Below are 20,075 nucleotides of genomic sequence, written 5' to 3'. Positions count from 1 at the left end.
ATTTTCTTTCATCTAGTGTTTATTCCCATTTCTTCTTTCCCTACTATTTTTGTTGCCTACTTTTTTATTTTCTTCTTTTAATCTTTCTTTATCTAGTCATGTCTTCATTTTATACTGGCATGCATTATTATACCACATTCTGAAAATTATTCTTCCTAATATTTAATATTTAACCAAATTTTGCCCAGCCATCTTGGTCACTCAGTTTTATGGATATATAAGCTCTGTAGAAGGTCATTCTTTTCCTAGTATCTGTAGTCTAATATTTCATCCCATCCAGGAACTTGCTCTTTGCAGGTCTGTATCCATAATTTTTTGAACCAAACACTAACTTCTTGGCACTTATCACAAAAAAAAGTAGCCAGAAATGTTTCATTTATTCACTAAATCCAAAATCTCTGTGCTGCTATGTCTCTCAGTCTGACTTTGTTTTGTGGTACATGATTTATCTGTTCTTCTATATTGCATCTTTAATTTTATTTTAATTGCTAACCAGCTAGGATGTTTAACTGCTGTTGTGTCCTAAACATGTCAAATATCCTTTATTCAAGAACTATTCAAGTGTTCTTATACAAAGAAATGTTACTTTTGTAGGTGTTCTGACATCTTTTTTTATTTAATCTGTTAAGCAGGTAAGCACAGTGTAAATAAGAGACCCTTGTCATGGTTGACCCAGGAGCTTTGACTGGTTAACTTACTTGTTCAAAGTCAGACAATAAGCAAATAGAGGTGGAGGGAATCAAACCTGTTACCCTGAACTACAGAACGCAACTCATTAGCAATGCAGAACCTTACACCTCTGTGTTAACTGCATGTGTAATAAAGCAAATTTTGAGTTAAATACTGTTGCTTGGGCTTGGCCCATTTGGACTGTCTAGTAATCAAAACATCAAACTAGAAATGTTTAAATATTTGTGAATGCTTTAAGGATGTCAGAAAATGTTATATATCAAGAATGATTGCAGATAAATAGATGTATCTTCAAATGTGAATTGGGTACCCTTTTCAATCATAGTCTAAGCACTGGCTTCATCTTGACTGAATGGAAAATGGCCACCGTCATCGCCTTCCACAAAGGTAGTGCTTCCACTGACCCTGGGAACTATAGACCTATTAGCCTGTTTAGCCTTATGTGCAAGGCCATGGAGCAAATCATCATGGCCCTTATCATCAAAGATATAGGGAATCTCCAAACATTTGACCCTACTCAGTTTGGATTTGTCAAATGGAGATCATGTCTTTTAAACCTGTTGAACTTCTTCAAGACAGTCACCAAGCTCCTGGACGAGGGGAAATCTGTGCATACAGCCTACGCAGATTTAGCCAGGGCTTTTGACACTATTCCCCACTCAGGCATCATTGACAAACTCACCCAGCTAGGTAACAGCCCTTATAACTTTAGATGGGTTACTAACTGGCTCACTGATAGAACCCATATAGTCAAAATAGGGGAATCCACCTCCAACAGCAGACTTGTAACTAGTGGTGTTCTACAAGGATCAATCCTAGGACTGCTACTGTTTGGAATCTATTTCTCTGCAGTACAAGCAAAAACTAAAGGTCTGTGGCTGACAAAGTTTGCTAATGACTGCAAACTGGGAGCAATCATAGAATCTTCAAACAATGTCAACATCCCACAAGAGGGTCTTACACAAACAAATGATTGATGCCAAAGTCATGGCCTCAAACTCAATGCAAAAAAAATGTATCATCATCCCTTTCAGTAAGAGCGATGTTCTAGCTAACTACAACATCAACAACACCCTAAGTATGCACTCAGTGGTGAAAGACCTGGCACACAGGTTGACAGCAATCTTACCTTTGATCACCATGTCTACACAGTGGTAAGTAGGGCATTCTTTATTGCTCATCTCATAAGTAAGGGCATTGCCTCCAGGAAAAAAGAGGTTATAACCTCCTTGTATTCTTCCCTCGTCGGGCCAATAATTGAGTAGAATGACCCTTTTGGTATGTACCTTTCCAAACACCTATAGCAATTTGAAAGACCACAAAGGTTCCTCACAAGGAAAATTCAAGGTCTTCAGCATCTATCTTATGTGGATCATCTGAAATCACTGCCACTTTATTCTGTTTCATACAGACTACTCAGAGGCAATCTCTGCCTTGCATATAAGGCAATTTCTGACCCTGCTTTATTGGAAGTGCCGCATATCTGCAAATCAAATGGTACACTAATTACTGGCTCTAAAGACCTTAACCTGTTATGTCACATTAACAGAACCTGCTGGAGGGACAGATTTGTCTCCCAGAGGTTACCACACCTTTGGAACAGTCTCCCACTTCATGACAAACAGAACACCTCATTGGCCCTCTTCAAATGTAATCTGGATGACTGGATGCGTAACCGTAAATATACCTGGGGGTTCCACCTATGTCCCTCTTGGACAGGAGCAATAGGTGCTGATCATGGAAATAAGGGTATTACTTGACTAGGCTTGTAAGGGCCCTAGGACCATTAGTTTAATAACTTCCTATGATCCTCTGATCCCACGAACATGTTTGGGTTTTCCATGGCTCTTATAATTGTGCATTTCCATGGAGAATATACAAAAGTTTTTTTTTTCTGTAATCATCCAAATCTTTCTCTATGTATTTGTTTCTAATTTGCTTATAGTAATGCTTACTACTAATAATTTCTGAGCCGATTCATTTTTAAAAGTGTTCTTTTTTCTTTCCTACAGACATCCAATACACTTGCATGGGTACTGTATCACCTGTCCAGAGATCCAGGCATTCAGAACTCCCTCTACAAGGAAGTGATGAATGTTGTTCCAGACAGGGCTCCTACAGTAAAAGACATTGACAGAATGCCTCTTCTAAAAGCTGTTATCAAGGAAACACTACGGTATGCAAAACCTAAATAAAATGTAAAGAAGATGTGCATACTATAGCAGATCATTCAGAAAGTAATGTGTGTGGAATATAAAGAGTAACATAATTTACACAGCATTTTTGCCACTATATCTCACCCTAGTACTACATATTTAATTTAGAAACAACCAACACTATGCGGTACAGAACCAAGAATGCCCATCTATTTAGTCATCAGTGTCAAATCCTTTTACTGTAACCATGTATTTAAAGCCTTTAATGTTTACTTGCTATTCCTGATGTATTCTTTATTGCTTGTGAGTTATTTTACTGTTCATGACATTTTCCCTTCTTCCGATTTACTAGTCCTATTTGGAAAAAAATAGTTTTAATTTTTAGCATTACGGCTGTAAGATTATGCTTATCAAGGAAGCCAATTTGTAAAAAAAATGCTGATATCATGTATTATGCTAACTGTTTTTGCTTTTCATCTCTATTATTATATGCTTAGTTCCTAATTTAGCAGTTTGCTTTGTGTTACAATTTGTGTGTGTGTGTGTGTGTGTGTGTGTGTATATATATATATATATATATATATATATATATATAAATAGGTGCTCTTACAGGAGGTGATCTCAACAACAATAAGTTTGATCTTTCTTTTTTATGTCTGACAAATGTTCTCATATATGAGCATTATATTATGTATTTATTTATTACAGTTTATTAACTTTGTTTGCCACAACTAATAGAACAATGTATGTATCTGGAGCTGAGGAGAAAACTTGCAATACTGTAATGCATGAATTACAAAATAATCCAATACTGCAATGCATACATCGGAAAAGTTTAACATTAAAACTGAAAAAAATGCAACTTAATTCCTATCATGTTCTACACAACTTATGTTTAAAATATGGGTGTGGTTATTATTCCTGCTAATCTTGACATTCTTAAGTGCAAAAGTATATACATAATTGGATGAAACCATCTATACTGCAGATGTGTAAGAGGCCTAATCTCTGATCAGGTCTGGTGTAATGGTTAAGGTATTTACCTCATAGACAAAAAAATACACCATTTGATTCTCATTAAGGGACACTGACTACACTTAAATAGTTCACAAGGACAGCTAGCCTGTGTTTATGCTGGGTGTGTGGCATACGCCTGTAATTCTAGCAGCCTGCGAGGCTGAGGTTGTTGGATTGAACCAATATTAGTCTCAAGGGCTATGAAACCAAAAGGTGGGGGACTGTATGTGGCCCCTCTCCCATTTTCCACAGACTCATGGGCAGTGCCCTCAGCTGACTAGTTTCCTGAAAAAAAACTTATTCAACTACAGTAGCAGAAAATAAAGAAACAAACTCAATTGCAATTAAGTAAAAGTGTTTCTTAAATTTCTGCTGCAGTAGCTGAAGTGTTTTGCGATATGGAACAGGAACAAAAAAAAAAGTCAAAACATACACTTGATTCCTGTTAAATCACTGAGGACTTCTAACAAATCGATAATGTTAGACATTAAAGTTTAATACCTCTCACTCTTCAAAAAATGCATATTGATGTAAAACTTGTTGTTCTTATTTTTTATGTGAAGTAGTGTAGTAGTTACAAACTGTCACCAATTTTGTTCCTCGTTATTTTTGCCTATATCTAGAATTCTTGAAGAAAAATGTTGAGTATGCTAATACTACTTCTGACACCCTTAGTGACCACTTGCCTATACTTGCAATAAGACAGCACATTCGTAACCAAAAAAAAAATTGCTAAAACCTTGCTCACAATATCTCTGCCTTCAACAGACATTTTCTTTACAAATTTAAAATTAATAAAATGGAGAATGCTAAACACAGTTTAGATGAAGCAGTAGGACTATTTAATTCAACATTTCTAAAAATACTAAATGAGGCTGGTCCCATAAAGACCAAAATAATGAAATGAAATACAGCTCCTTGGCTAACATAGCAAACTTAACAACTCAGGCAAAACAGGAATAAAGCATGGAGAACCTGGAACAAAATCCAATATTGATGCCAACAAACAGAAGTACAATCTAAATAGAAATACTACTAAAACCTAAATCCAGACTGACAAAAAAGTCCTGCTATATTAAATTACAAATAGCAGATCAGAGCAACCTTAAGATATTCTGGTCCAAAATCATCAGACTCCATCATCCACCCTGCATATCACAACCTAGCTCCTAAACAAATGCACAGGAGCTTCCATTGCTAGTCAATTTAACTCAAACTTTGTAAGTTATATTACCTCTCTCGTAAACCCACAATGTTCTATAATTGGTATATCACCTCTAGACCCCACAGCTCATTTCCAACCTCTCAAACTTCAACCCATCCCAACTTCCACTATCATAAAACTACTTAAAGCTTTGAAACCCACCACCCTTCTCCCAGTCAACCTACTAGCTGAATATATCAAAACAGCTGCAGATGCTCTGGCATACCCTACAGCCATCATAATAAACTAGTCTTGTCAAGGAAAGCTATGTTTCCAGTTTGTGGAAAATATCCTACATACATCCCCTGTATAAGGGTGTAAACTCCACTGACCTGTCCAATTACATGCTCATAGCCATCCTATCTCCTCTGTCTCAAATACTTAGAAAGTGTATAAAATCCAGTGTTCTTATCTGCATTACTGAAAACTCCATACTTTCTCCTAAACAGCATGATTTCAGTCCACATCCCAGCACCACTGCTTCACTAATAAGCTTTGTTACAGTAGTAAATTAAAACAGGAACAACAATAGCCTTGTCTGTTTGATATTCCTTCATCTGTCCAAGACCTTCCACACAGTATCACACTAAATATTAGTATATAACATGTCTTCTCTAGGCTTGGATAAACTTTCACTATCCTGTGTTAATAGTTACCTCTCAAACAGACAACAAGCTATCAAGTGGCAAAACATATTTTCCTGTCTCTCAGTAATTGTGGGAGTCCCTCAAGACTCAATATTAGGTCCACTACTTTTTCATGTGTTCATTAATGACCTGCATTTAGGAACCAGACAAGCAACAATCATTACATATGTGAATAATTATACAGTTCTCTACTCTGTCAAAAAAGTGGTTAAACTACTTCAGTAAAAACAAGAATCTCTCTCACAGATTGACTCACATCTTCTAATCCTGCCCCCCCCCAAAATTTAAACTTGTCGTATTCCTCCCTAAACAAATATCTGACCAAAATGTTCCTTCTCAATTCTGTCCTCAAATAATACCAAGATAGAAGTGGTAAGCCATGCCAAACTACTAGGGGTTACCATTGATCAAAACCTAAAACTTGATCACCGCAAAAAACATATTGTAATGAAAACCCATCAAAAATTGGGAGCCTGCTCCTGTGCCAAACTCTACCTAATATAGCAGGCAGCATTGCCTCATTTCTTCTCATCCCTACTCTCCTATACACAACCCCCATACTCTTAAATTTATAATCAAATCAACTTTCCTTACTTGACCAGTGTTGTAATAAAATTGCAACATTTTCTGCCAGCCATCATTATAGAAAACATCTCTGCCTCACACTAAAGCAACTTCAGTGGCTGAACTTAAAGCACTATTTTAACTGTTAACAGCTTTTTTATGACACATAAGTTCATATATTACTCAAATACCCAAGTCAAAGTGATATTCTCCAACTTTACAGTCCCAAAAGATCACTACAGTCTTCTAACAAGAAGTTGTTGACAGTAACTAAATCAAACAATACAGCTGGGGATTCCCTATAGTTCTGTCTCTCTAAAACCAAGAATACCATACCTCTCTCTCCTAGAAGGTTAAAAAACAATAAGTCTTTTAAACTACACTTAAAGGATCACCTAATAAATACTTGGCTATGGTCTTGCACCTCTGCTGAGGTAACCTAAATACTCCCATTGTCTCTCAGCCTCTTTCCTGGGCCTCTCTACCTCTATATAGCTTCTCTACTCACTAAATAGCTGGCCTACTCCTCCTGGTAAGAACACAGTCTGGTCTACAGCTCTTTGTACTTCAAAGAACCTCCTACACTTATTGCCAACCTCACAATTTACAAAAAGTTTTCTGCCATAAAACTTTGTAACAAATTGCATTATGTTAGTCATAAATAATCTGTTTTCACTTTCTTGTCCTCAAATGTAACACTGTATAAAATTATTATTCTACTGTGTACTATTTCTATATCAGGTGTAAACAAAATCTTTATCAAACTTTGACTAACTTATGTTCACCTAAAATGTATTTATGCTTATTATCTAAAATGTAGTAACTATTTTTAACCATTTACTTGTTTTATTGTGGAGCTTTTGTACCAGGGCTTCCATTGAAAAGGGGCAGCTTGTCTATCCATCAGACAATCCCAATAAACACATGCAACAAATAATTGCAGTCAGTAATGCCTGTTATTAGAGTTTGATATTTTTTATTGTTCAAAAAGTACTTGTTAATGTAAACCCTATTGTTCTATTACATTTTTAAGTGAATTAGAGTAAAAACTGACCCTGGTTGTGGGCCTTTGCACCCGCCCCCATTATTTTTGGCTTTGTCCACAGTTCTTGAGCAAAGAACTTAAAGTTATGTGAGAAGGACACTGTAGTGATATTTAGTTTAACGACCTTAGTTTTGGAAAGGCAATAGTCCTGCAGCTTGCAATATCATTGATTTGTTATGTCTTAAAAAATAGTTAGAAAATACATCTGTTTTGTTCTAAGCTGTTTTGGTATGACATACTGTTGTCTCTTAGGGACTGTTCCATTCATGGGCTGTGGCAGGTTTCATAAATGAGTGCGATGACACTGGGGCTCATACATTTCCTCTCTGGTAAATGTGTGTGAATTGCTGACACTAATAATGACAGATGTTTTAGTTACAGACTTCACATTCTTCACAAGAATTGAAGCTAATGTAAAACCTGTTATTCTACCCAGTTTCTAAGCACATAAGAGAAGATAAATATTTCAAATGTGCCAGTGATTATGGCCTTTGCCCCTCATTAACTTTAGGTTTTGTTCCTAGTTGCTTACCTAAGAGGTTGAGAGCAATTGCTAAGGTTTTTTTTCTCTGAGGCCTGAGCTGTGAGTTAAGGGAAAAGCAAAGTCATTAATCTGGGGGCAACAGCTTGATTTACACTCCTGTGGATACTTTATTACCAGTTTTGGTGATTACAGCTAATCACCAGAAGGGGTTATCTATTGGAGGAGCAGCTCATGCATGAAAGCAAAGGGATATTAGGGTGATCATAATCTTATGGTCTTTGCTGGGTAGGTTGTGAGTTGTGGGCACAGAATCAGTGGCTGAATGTTACAAGAAGAAATACATTTATGGTGTTTCTTTTTTTCCCTTTTTCTGCAGAAATCCAAATAGAAAATTGGGCAGTGGTAACAGTACAAACAAAATGGCCAGCACCAAAGAGGAGGCGAATACCATACTATTTATTATTTAAATGTGGCGGCACCATAAGATTGGTGTGCAAAGCACAAAATTCAACAAGTCAAACCGGTTTCGGCAGTTCAACTTCCTTCTTCAGCGATACGGATGAAGTAGTAGGCTTTAATTTTTTGAGGTACTTTTGATGGTATCTGTGGGAACTTGTTGGAAGGAGAAACAGTGAAGGAGGTTACTTGATTCGGGACATCAAGAGCATGATTAGTCATCTGGCTGGTTAATGACTGCACAATCTGTATAAAGTAGGTATTGAATTGGTTGGCTATGATACCATTCTCTTTCTGTTTGTGTTTGGTGGTGGCTGTTTAGCTTGTCTTGGATTTAACAGTTTATTGATTGAGCCCAAGAACAGTTTTGAATTATTAGTGTGCATGTTTTTTGATTGGTTGAGTAATAGGCTTTCTTATATTTGGTGATAAGTTGCTTTGTTAGGTTTCTTAGTTTTGCATATGGTAGTAAAGTCTAGAGGGACTCCTACAGTTTTCATTTTTGTCCAGACCTTCCATGATTAATCTTTGTTTAATGAGTTGTTTAGTTACTTCGGATAGCCATGGGGCAGAGCTGGCTTCAGCTTTTTTCATCCTGAGGGGGTTAGTGTATTTAAAACATCAAAGAAGATTTTACTGAACTCAGAGACAGCATCAGCTATGGGGAGAGTCTTTAGTGACTTACAGTTAGGAAGATGCAGTCTACTAATAAAAGATCCTTCTTGAAAAGAACTAAGTTTTCTTACCTGGCTGGAATGATGTGTTTTAGGGCTGTTGCTTTGGTACCTTATGGTGTAGATTTGTAAATGATCACTTAGGGTATCTGACAGATTTCCATGGGATGATATTTTATTTTGAGAGGATGTTAGCATCCAATTGAGGGTTGATTGTCTGACTGTGGCTTTGTTATATCTAGCTGGTATCATTATAAGTTCGATAAACTTAAACAGATGTGTAGTATTGACTGAATTTCAGACTGTATAGTTTGCCATTGTGAGCTGTCTTCCCTAGTTTTTACCCGGTAGTCACACTGCAATTTCTAATACTTGTTTCACTTCTTGCTATAGCATATAGATTGATATATTTTTATAGATGCTGGGTCATATTTACACTGGTGTTTTTTGTTTTGGTGTAGTCACAGGTGAATCATTATCTGGCACCAGTGTCACTTGTCACATGCATTCAAAACAGACGATGAAACGGTGCACTGGTTCAAGATATTTATTGTACATAAACACATCAGGAACTGGAACTGGAACATACACTTAGGTTAACTGATTCGCTCATTACTTATAACACACTCGCATGTGCATCTCCATTCATGACTGTGTTCACTCTGGCTGACTGTACAAAATGACACTGTTCTTACATGTGTTCAGTAGTTACACAGCACACGCTATCTAGCTACAGTGGCAAACTAGATTTAACATGCACACTGATCTACAACCAGCATTGTAAAACTAACCCCATCTGATGTTGGAGGATCTCTTACTTCTGATAATGTTGGTTGGGTGAGTTGCCACATTCAGGGCATTATGAGTGTGTACTGGACACAAAGAGTGTGACCCCTTCATCCCCTGCTCAGAGTATGGAAACAGTCTGCTTGCCTGTTCATACCCAGGACACTTAATCATCTGAGAGTGGACAAGTTGATGGTGACACTTTAGATCAGGGAAGTAAGGTTGCCCTTGGTAGATACAAGTCTGAATCAGCCCTTAGCTACCCCAGTCAGGAGGGTTCACATGGGGTGGGGGTGTAACAGTGCTTATCCCATGAAGACACTCTAAATAACAAGCAGGTTGTCAGTACCATAAAACACAACACTAAACCTATCACACACAGATCAGACAAAACACTTAGACCTACATATGCTACTGCTGCTCTGAAAAGTAACGTACCTAATCAACAAAGGCCACATAAATGTAACCTAAGAAACAAGTACCCTCAGTGACCTCACAAACATAAAACAAAGTCAGCATCCACATTGAAACATACATCTAGGAGTCACAGTGTCTGAATTCAAAAGCCCAAAAGGGAACCTCCACATAATCCATCATCCAAGTCATAGGTGACTGTGTTGTGAGACACACTGATGCACCACTAACAAGGCTATGCAAGGAGAGGTTCACTGTCAGTTGTTTATCAGGTTCCAGGATTCACCATGTCATGTGGGCACTCAAATCCTTACACCACAGGTACACATATGACACTGTCATAGTACACATGGGTGTAAATGACTTGAAGCTGTACTTCCCTCGATTATATTAAGAGAGGTATTATGAAGAAAAGCAGGAAGTCTCTTGTAACTATAACACTGACAACAGTTCCCTGAAGGTTGATCCAGTAGTTAGGGACCCAGAAACTTATGTAGACAACAAACTGTTGTTTGATCATCATGAGTCCACTATTGTAATAAACCCCTTTTCATTGCATAATTTATTACCATGCATATGGCACACAGGTCTGGGGATGTTATCATTCCACTGCATTCTTCAGGCTTATTGTTGAATATAATGTCTCTTTCAGAATGTATCTGTCCAAACATCTGACACAACTTGAATGCCCACAGCTCTTTCTTACTAAGAAAATAAAGACCCTAAATCATAAAAGTTATGTGGACCATCTCAAAGCCTTGTCTCTCTTCTCAGTAACATACAGGCTACTGACAGGGAATCTCTGGCTTGTTTACAAGGCCTCATTAGACCCTGTCCTGTCAGATCTACTGCAAATTCACAAATTTAGTAGGGCATAAATAACTGCTCAAGAGACGTAAATTTATTTTTCAACATAAATACAACATGTTGGAAGGATATATATTTATCATAGAGAAAACCACTTCTGTGGAATCACTTTCATCTCCACACAAAGCAAAATACTTCTCTTACACTATTCAAACATAATCTGGCCAAATATATAAGTAACCACAAATTCACCCATGGTTTAGCATCATTGTCCCTCATGGATAGGGGCAACATATAAATGTTCTGCTCATCTCTGGGTTATTTGTACTTAAAATATAAGGGAACAAACTTCATGGGAATGTATATCTAGGCATCTAAAGAACCTCGTGGATCAATAACCTAGCAAACATCAATGGAACAATGAAATTATACTTGCTGGAGGTATGGCAACTTCCCACCTCCTAAGGTTGTAGTGTCAAGAGCTGCCATGCAACATACGTACAGGTGAGTTCTATCAGAGCTCCACAAAGGTAGTGATTGTGATCCAAGTTCTGCATGCTGATTTATGGTAGTGCATGACCCATAAGGGTGATTCATTGGATAGAATAAATCACAAATTGGAACATGCAGTGTCTTCTCTGTGCTGTCTGTCAGGGGCCAGGGTATGTCCTCTTGGCCAGTCATCTGTTATGTTCTCAGATGTTAGGCAACCTGTCTATGGATGAGTGAAATCCTGCTCCTGCAGTGCTAGTAGTTCCACAAAAAATCAGTTGTGGATGCTTGTACACCCTGGAAGGGCATACACATGATTGTGGTAATCACTGTGCTGATGTATGTCATGCTCAGGTAGCACACCTAAATCTAACCAAGGTTATGGAATAGCTGATGCAACTCCTGGCAGAGACAGCTTTCTTTCATCCTTGACATGGAACTGTCCAGTAGGCCATGGCCCATGCTGTGTCATGTGTCAAGGCTGTGTTCCCACAGATGCACACACAAATATACACTACCAATGCCACAGCATCCAGCATTTGCCACCCTTCCACTGACCCTGGCCCTTCATGACATTAACCCCTCATACCAGTTCTGACACTTCCCCCTCAAATCACTTTTTCTTTTTATATACTTAAGGACTCCCAGTCTCACACTTTCCTGTGAAAGGCTTGAACTTCTGTACACCTGTCTTTCCCTGTGCAAATAACAATGACTGGTCCTTCCCTGTCTACATTTTTACTTGGATTGCCTACATCTGATACACAGCAGGTCTAGTGGTTAAAATTTGGCACTCTCACTGCCACGGCCGGGCTCAATTCCCAGTCAGGGAACTTCATTGGATTTTTGGGAGTGGGTTTGGCATAATGATTAAGGCCTTCACTTCAAAGAGACAAGGTACACGGGTTGATTGTGACCTCATGTTATTGGCTAGGCTTAAAATGGCCCTTGAAGGCAGTTAGCCTAGTATTCATCTATGAATCTATTAATCTAATCTAATCAGCATGGCCAGCTTATGCATGGGTGAGCACAGTCTGATGTTTTTGTATGCATCATTTTTACTGTATATATGTATTTGCTTAGCTCTTGCATAGCTTTGCTGTAAAGCTGTGTGCAATCTGCTACCTCTTTTCTAGTGCCACAGCATGATATGCCCACCTTCATCTGATTTTGTCATCCCTTTTTGCTGGTTCTTCCTCTGACATGAGCCAAGATGAGTTTTCTCTCTGGCTGTGCTAGATGCTAATGAGGCAGTCTATGGAAGAGTCAGATGTTAATTAGCCATATGGTCCCCCCCCCCCTGCAAACTGCCTCCTGGAAGTCATCTAATTACTCAGACATGTAAATTAGATTGGCTGTTCCTTGCAACTCGCATTACTGAACAAGACCAAAAGGCCATGTTCATCCATCATGGTAGAAGTAAGTACTGAGTAGTTTAGTGGTGAGTTAGGGTTAAGAAGTGTGTCTGTGAATGTATGCAAAGGGCTGCATCTATGAGTGTGTCTGTCTGCAAGGTAGTAGCAATGGAATTACTGAGGGAGTTAGGTAGGTGCATGAGTGTGTGCGTGTGTGCATATGTGTGCGAATGAATGGATGTGTGTGTATTTGTGAGTGTGATCAGGTGGGTAGTGGGCTGTGTGTGCGTTCCTTTGTGTGCATGTGTGGTGTGTGTGAGTGTGTGTGTGTGTGTGTGTGTGTGTGTGTGTGTGTGTGTGTGTGTGTGTGTGTGTGTGTGTGTGTAATGAATGTGGAATACAAGTGTTTGTGGGTAGGTAGGTTGGGATGGTTGTCATACTTACACACCCTCCCTAGACTAACAAGCAAAGCCTGCAGGATTGGTTAGGGAGAAATCACTAGCCATCAGGGATAGGGAAGGGGAATCAGAGGCTGGGAGAAACACTAGCCAATTGGGAGAACTCTTCACTAATTTGTGAGTAGGGGTAAAAATAGGAATCAGGGATATTCCACACAGAATATCTAAATGCAGTTTAAAAACAAAAAAATTAAAAATGTGAAGCATAACATTACTAAACAATGAGACACTTGAATAGCATGCCATAAAATGCGCTAAAGTGGATTAAAATCAATACCATGTCACTGACATTAGACTATATTACTCCTCTGTACCACCAGTAGACAGCAGCGATGTTATCTAAAAAGTTTATGTACTAAAAAATATTTATTTTATTTATTTAACATTTGTTTACCAGGAAAGTCCAACTTGGAATGAAGCCAATTTTCAGCATAGGCCCAGGGAGAAATACTCCAGATGTATGTCTTTGTAACATAGGAGGAAACCAGAGCACCCGGAGGAAACCCAAATGAATGCAGGGAGGACATACAGACTCCACACAGAAGGCACCCTTGCTGAGAATTGAACCAGAGAATTGCTTGCTGTGAGGTGACAATGCAGCACTGCACCATCCAAGAACAAAAAGAAAAGGCAAATGTAACAGGGCAGAAAGAGATTCATCCACTGTACCTTTTGGCATAGGAAACCTTACCATTAACCTGATATATTAACTGACAAGTTAGTGTAGGAATTTTTTTACATGTAATGGGGATTTTAGGCATTAGTCAAGTGCAGCATTGTGTGACTTATGGGGAAGGTACGTCTAATGCTTAGCATACCTCACAACCTCGTAACACAAAACATCAAGACATAGTCCAAATCAATGGAATGCTTGTCATGAATTCCTCCTACAAACTTAGAAAGTTCTAAAAGTACTGGAACAGTCAACTGAGAAAAGAATATGCCACACAATCTGTCCCAGTAACACTCCTAAAAGCACCAGCACGAACACCAATCCCAAGATGAAGATTACAATGAATTTATTGTTAAAAATGTCAGTTGAGCACTTTCATCTTACATAAAAGACTTCATCAGAACAACTCATACATACTTTCTGTTCACTTATAAATACAAAAAGTCATCACCTGACACACATTGGTTAAAATTTAAAGTGCTAGTGCTAATAATTCAAGTTCCTTCCTATAAACTGTGCATGCAATCTATGCTGTCAAAATTGTAAATATAAAAATAAAATATAAAAATATTTAAAAATGTTTAAAAACATTTAAGGACATATAATTCAATGACATTGAACAACATTTTTACATCATGATAAGGAATACAAACACTGATGGTGAACGTGGCAGTAAATCTAAATGTATACTTGATCCCTACATTACCAAAACACTAACGTTATTATAACAACTATCTTAAATTGTCTAATATAGGTTTAATGGAAATGTGATCATTAATTCCAGGGTACACTGAAGCATTTAGTTTGATTTGCCACCTTACTTCCTTGTCACTGACCATCTTTTTGATCTCACATTATACTTGATCACTTCTAAAATACCAAATTTAAAGGTTGAACATTCCTTATTGTCATTTAAATGTTTCCATAGGGCATTATTATCATCATGCTTCTTAATACTGTAAAAATTATCATAAATCCTGTTACGTAAACATCTAACAGTCTTCCCCACATAAAAGCAGGGACAGTGTGTACAAATGGCCAAATAAACTAAATTTTTTGACCTGCAATTGCCCTTCTGAAAAATAATTCTTGTTTTATTGTAATTTTGCAAAATGGTATCCGGTGCATCTATAATATATTGGCACTGTTGACATGTGCCACACTTAGTGGTGCCACCACCACCACACCTTTCAGTTCTCTGGTTGTATTTCCTCTCCAACAAAAATTTCAAATTGAACCCGTTTTTAAAAACAAAATGTGGCTCATTCCCCACTGTTTTTAATACTCTGTTGTCAGCCTTTAATACATTCCAGTTATGCTGGATAATACGCTTAATGTCTCCACAGTAAGATCCATGTTGGAGGACACATGCCTTGCCATACTTCCCTATGGCACCTTCTTCATTGGTTGTTCTTTTACTCTGAGCTACTTCTATTTCTAAACCCATTCCCAAAAGGGGCTTGTACTTAATTCCCCATTGTTTCCTGACATACTCACTTACATCCAGCATCATGTCAATGGGGTACCCTCTTTCAGCAAAAAAAGAGCCTATTTTGCCCAATTCACTGTCCAAATCATTTACATCTGACGTCATCCGAGCTGCCCAGATACATTGTCCTTTGACAATGTTCCTTTTTTGAGCCCAGGGGTGATTGCTGGAAAAGTGTAGATAGGAATTACTAAACGTGTTCTTCCTAAAAATATTAGACTTAAATTTCCCATCTTGTAAAGTTATTTGTACATCTAAATAAGAGATGGTTTCCTTGTCCATATTGATGGTGAATTTAAAATGTTCACTACAGGAATTTAAATAACCAAAAAACTTTTCCAATTCCTGTTGATTACCCTTCCAAATGAGAAAAATATCATCTAAAAAATGAAAATAGCAAGAAATATGCCTAAACCATTTGGTTTGAAAGATGTACTTCTTTTCCCAATCAAAAACCACCAAGTTTGCAAATATGGGGGTACAAGCGGCCCCCATAGCTACACCCTTGAACTATTTGTAATACTCACCTTCATACAAAATATAATTGTGAGCCAAAACCATCTCCATGAAGTCCATAACCAATAAGGTCTTTTCCCATGACAACAAACCGAGCCCTGTGATACTCTCTTGAAACCTATTCATACCCTCATCTTTTGGTATGTTAGAAAAAAGGTCAATTACATCAATGGTGACTAGCCATTCTGCCCCTTTGGCTAACCCAGGTTGCAGCCTTTCCAAGAAGTCCCAGGAATCAAGGACCAAATGCGGAATTTTCCTGAGGATGTAATGGTGCCCGTCTACTCTTCCCTCATCAGACCCATTATTGAGTACAATGCACCAATTAGAATGTATGTGGCTAGACATCTCCAGCAGCTGGAGAGACCACAGAGGTACCTAACCAAGAGGATTACTGGCCTCAAACAGTTTCCCTATGTAGCATGATTGAAAAAGCTAAGACTGTTCTCTGTTGCATACCGCTTTCTCAGAGGCGATCTCTGTCTAACGTACAAAGCCATGTCCAACCCAGAATTGTTGAACATGCTTCATCTTAGCAAAACCAAATCTACTCGAGCTACACGCTCTAGGGATATAACATGCTGGAGGGATAGATTCCCTTTGCAGAGACTTCCCTTACTATGGAACAGGGTCCCGATCTACATAAGACAGAGCCCCTCACTATCAGTCTTCCAGAGGAACCTTGAGGAGTGGATGGGTAACAGAAAGTTCACACCGGGGATCACGCCAACAGCACTACTAGATAGGGGCCAAGGATACTAGCTGCTAGTACAAGGGTCTAGGGAACTACTAAAGGGGCGGTGAATACTGTACAATGTGGCTGGGCTAATATATGCCTTCGGGCAGATAGCCCAGTACCAACCTATGAACCTATTCACATATAAGCGTTTGACATGGTAAACCATGCCCTTCTTATCAACATTCTTGAATCCCTTTCCCTTGACTGTCTGGCAGTTAAATGGTTCAGGTCCTACCTTACCAATAGGCAACAGGTAGTTCTCTGGGAAAATAATATATCATCCCTTCTGCCAGTCACCCTCGGAGTCCCTCAGGGCTCTATTCTAGGTCCACTTCTTTTTTCACTATTTATTATTGACCTCCATGTAGCAATTCCACAAGCCACCTGCATTCAATATGCAGATGATTCTACACTAGTATGCTCGGCAAACTCCCCATCAGAACTACATTCTCTAACTAAGAATGTATTTAACATAGTTGAAAAATGGTTCACAAAACGTTGCCTCCTTCTCAATGCTAAAAAAACTAAGCTCCTTCTCTTTACACCCACCAGTAAGTCCTCCCACATAGATTTCTCTGTCATCTCCAATAATGGCACAAATATATTCCCCGACTCTACCACTAAACTGTTAGGAATTAGTATTGATAATAACCTTACATTTGACAGCCACATAAATAACACCATAAAAACTGTCAACAGAAAAATAGGCTCCTTATATAGAATTAAACCTTTCCTAATGCTGATAGCCAGAACTAAGATTGCACACTCCCATTTAATTTCAACTCTTCTGGACGCCTCACCCATATATACTAATCTAACAAAAAATAATCTTATCAAACTAATTAATTCCTATAACAACATCGCCAGATTTGCCACTGGCAATCCCTTTAAAACTCACCACTGTCTGAATCTAATGCAGCTAGGCTGGCTTGAATTTCAAAACCAACTGAAAGTCTCCCAACTCACCATTGCCCACAAGATATTTTATAAACCTAACAGCACCCCTATACTCTCCAATCTCATAATCCCCTACAAAAATCTAAATTCTCTACGCTCTTCCAGCAAACTTCTTGCTAGCATAAGCAAGTCTAACAACATGGCTGGAGTTTCTCTGTTTTCCAACTCTGTGCAAAAAAACTGGAACCTACTGCCTAATGATCTAACTTTAATTTCTTCACTGCCTCTCTTTAAACAAAACCTCATAAAACACCTCAAAACACACTGGTTATGCCCCTGCAGCAACCCTGATTAAGCTTCTGATTCACTACAGATATTTTCCCTCTTGAACCACTACTTAATTCACATTCCTTGAAGTAGGACTGTAACTGCTTAACAGAATTCAACATACTGGTGTAATCTATCCTGCTTGATGCTCTGAAAGTCTCTATCCTGTTTGATGCGCTGATAGTCTGCATGAATCACACTGCATAATGAATTATCCTGTACATATTGTCACCTTTACTATTGTAAATACCTACTTTACTTTATTATTACTTCCTGTATTTTTAGTATTCTTATTACTTCCTGTATTTTTAGTAATCTTCTATTGAAATCCTTTTGTTTACTATGTATTAATATTGATTTTTTAAATTTTTTTAATTTTTAATTTCAGTTTTTATTTGTTGCCACTGGAGCTTTTCTCCCTGGGCCTCTACTGAAAAGGGAAATATATCCAGTTAGACTAGCCCAGTTAACAAATGTAAAATAAAAAAAATAAATTATTCAGTGCTGCCTTTCAGTTTTATGTGGACACCCCATTGAGCTTATTATAAAGGGAATATTTATGTATGTTGTTATTGTAGTTGCTTACAATTGGACGATATCTGTGGGGATTTGCTTCACTCATTCAAACTTCATAAGTGATTACGGTGTATACTACTCATGGGATATCTAGAAATAAGGCTGAAAGACTGCAGCTACTTCTAACCTGCACTAAGTGATGAGTATAACCAAACTACCACTCTCTCCCCGGGATTCATGAACCTTGCGCCAGGCACCAGCATAGCGTCGGCGTTATAACGCCAAATATGACTGCTTAGCGATTCAGGTATGAATGAATTCCACGTGCACTACCGGCGTGCGCCGGACCGTCTCCGCCCCCGGCGTAGGTATGCAAAACACACTGTGTGCGGCATTGCACCATGCAAATGAGGGCAAATAGCGATCCACGAAGTGGCGCAGGCGTAGCGTAAGGGCACGGCAATGTAAACCAAAAACGGTTTACATTTACCCAAACATACCGGAGGAGTAACGGAAGACTGTCAAAGTCAGGTATCATATAGGTGCAATATGCCAATGTGGAAAGGCACCGAGAATGTCCAAAGAAAATATGCACAAAATGGAAGAAAGACATAACTGGCACGTAAGTAGAAAGAACAGCAGACCCACGGGATATGTGCACAGAAGTTGCAAAGCAATGAAATAATATGACAATGTCCTAAAAGAGCAGTAGAACACAAATCAGCTGCACAGCCACCACACACCATAGTATGTATGTAAAGCTGCAACCCCAGCGCAATGGTTGTCAAGGAGTGGTGGCGGTGTCCGCGCCGTAACCATGTATTAGTAGTCAATTCCATGCAAATGAGGCAGATAATAGTGAATCGCAAAAACGGCGCGCGTAAGGATGGAGCAACGGCGTGCGGTACTACACCGAGGAGTGGCCTACACGAGATACATGTCAACCACAGAGGGTGTGCCACTGTAGGAGGAAGGATATTGGAGGTCAGCAAATCTGGGCTGTACAATGCACATCACAGCATCAGGACTGGCGTGTTAGGAAATAGATGCGCTGAGAGTACAGAATGCGCGTACAAATGCATGTGCACGAGGATGACTACGTTCCCTAAACCAGTCATGTGACGGCCTCAACGTCAACAACCACGGATATAGGAAGGTAATGCGGAGAATACGAGGAAATGCGGAAGCAGTGTAAATGGATCCGTAATGAGCAATTAACACCAATCAATGCAGGAAGGACAAACGCCGGCAGCTGATAACTCTGCATGCAGACTCCTGCATAACGGGAAAGGGGAGGCATATGAGTGCAAAGATAGTAGGGGATGTAGTAGAAATGCAAAGAGCAAAGAACCGAAATAGCACAGCCAAGTACAGAGGTAGCATAACTGCGGCTGCAGATAAAATGCATCATATGCCATGTGCCTGCAGGATGCAGTAATGTAAGATGCCAGGCGAAGGCAATGCAGGCAACTGTAATGTAACACTACAGGCAGTACCGTTGCAGTTGCAAGCGTAAAACCACGGAAATAATCCGTGGATACGGCCGCACAGACACACCCAATGACATCACCGGGTATACAGCACAACAGTATTAAATGTGAATGCACACAACACACAGCGAGATTTCCCAAACGCCGCACCGTAGGGTGTAAACAGACGGGAACTTTTA

At 38.9% G+C, this 20,075-nt stretch overlaps 1 protein-coding gene across 1 annotated transcript in view; it reads left to right on the top strand.

Annotated features, from left to right (window-relative positions):
• Positions 1-20,075, top strand: part of LOC122798461 (sterol 26-hydroxylase, mitochondrial-like) — a 934,778-nt gene that overhangs the window by 614,824 nt on the left and 299,879 nt on the right. The window contains exon 6 of the mRNA XM_044067402.1: positions 2,703-2,866. Coding sequence (XP_043923337.1) covers positions 2,703-2,866 — 164 coding nt within the window. The remainder of the gene's footprint in view (positions 1-2,702; positions 2,867-20,075) is intronic.

This window comes from Protopterus annectens, chromosome 3.part1 (assembly GCF_019279795.1).
Source record: "Protopterus annectens isolate FY-2018-M chromosome 3.part1, PAN1.0, whole genome shotgun sequence".
NCBI lineage: Eukaryota > Metazoa > Chordata > Ceratodontiformes > Protopteridae > Protopterus > Protopterus annectens.
The sequence above is the reverse complement of the archived record's forward strand: the minus strand, read 5'-3'. Positions and strand labels throughout refer to the sequence as shown.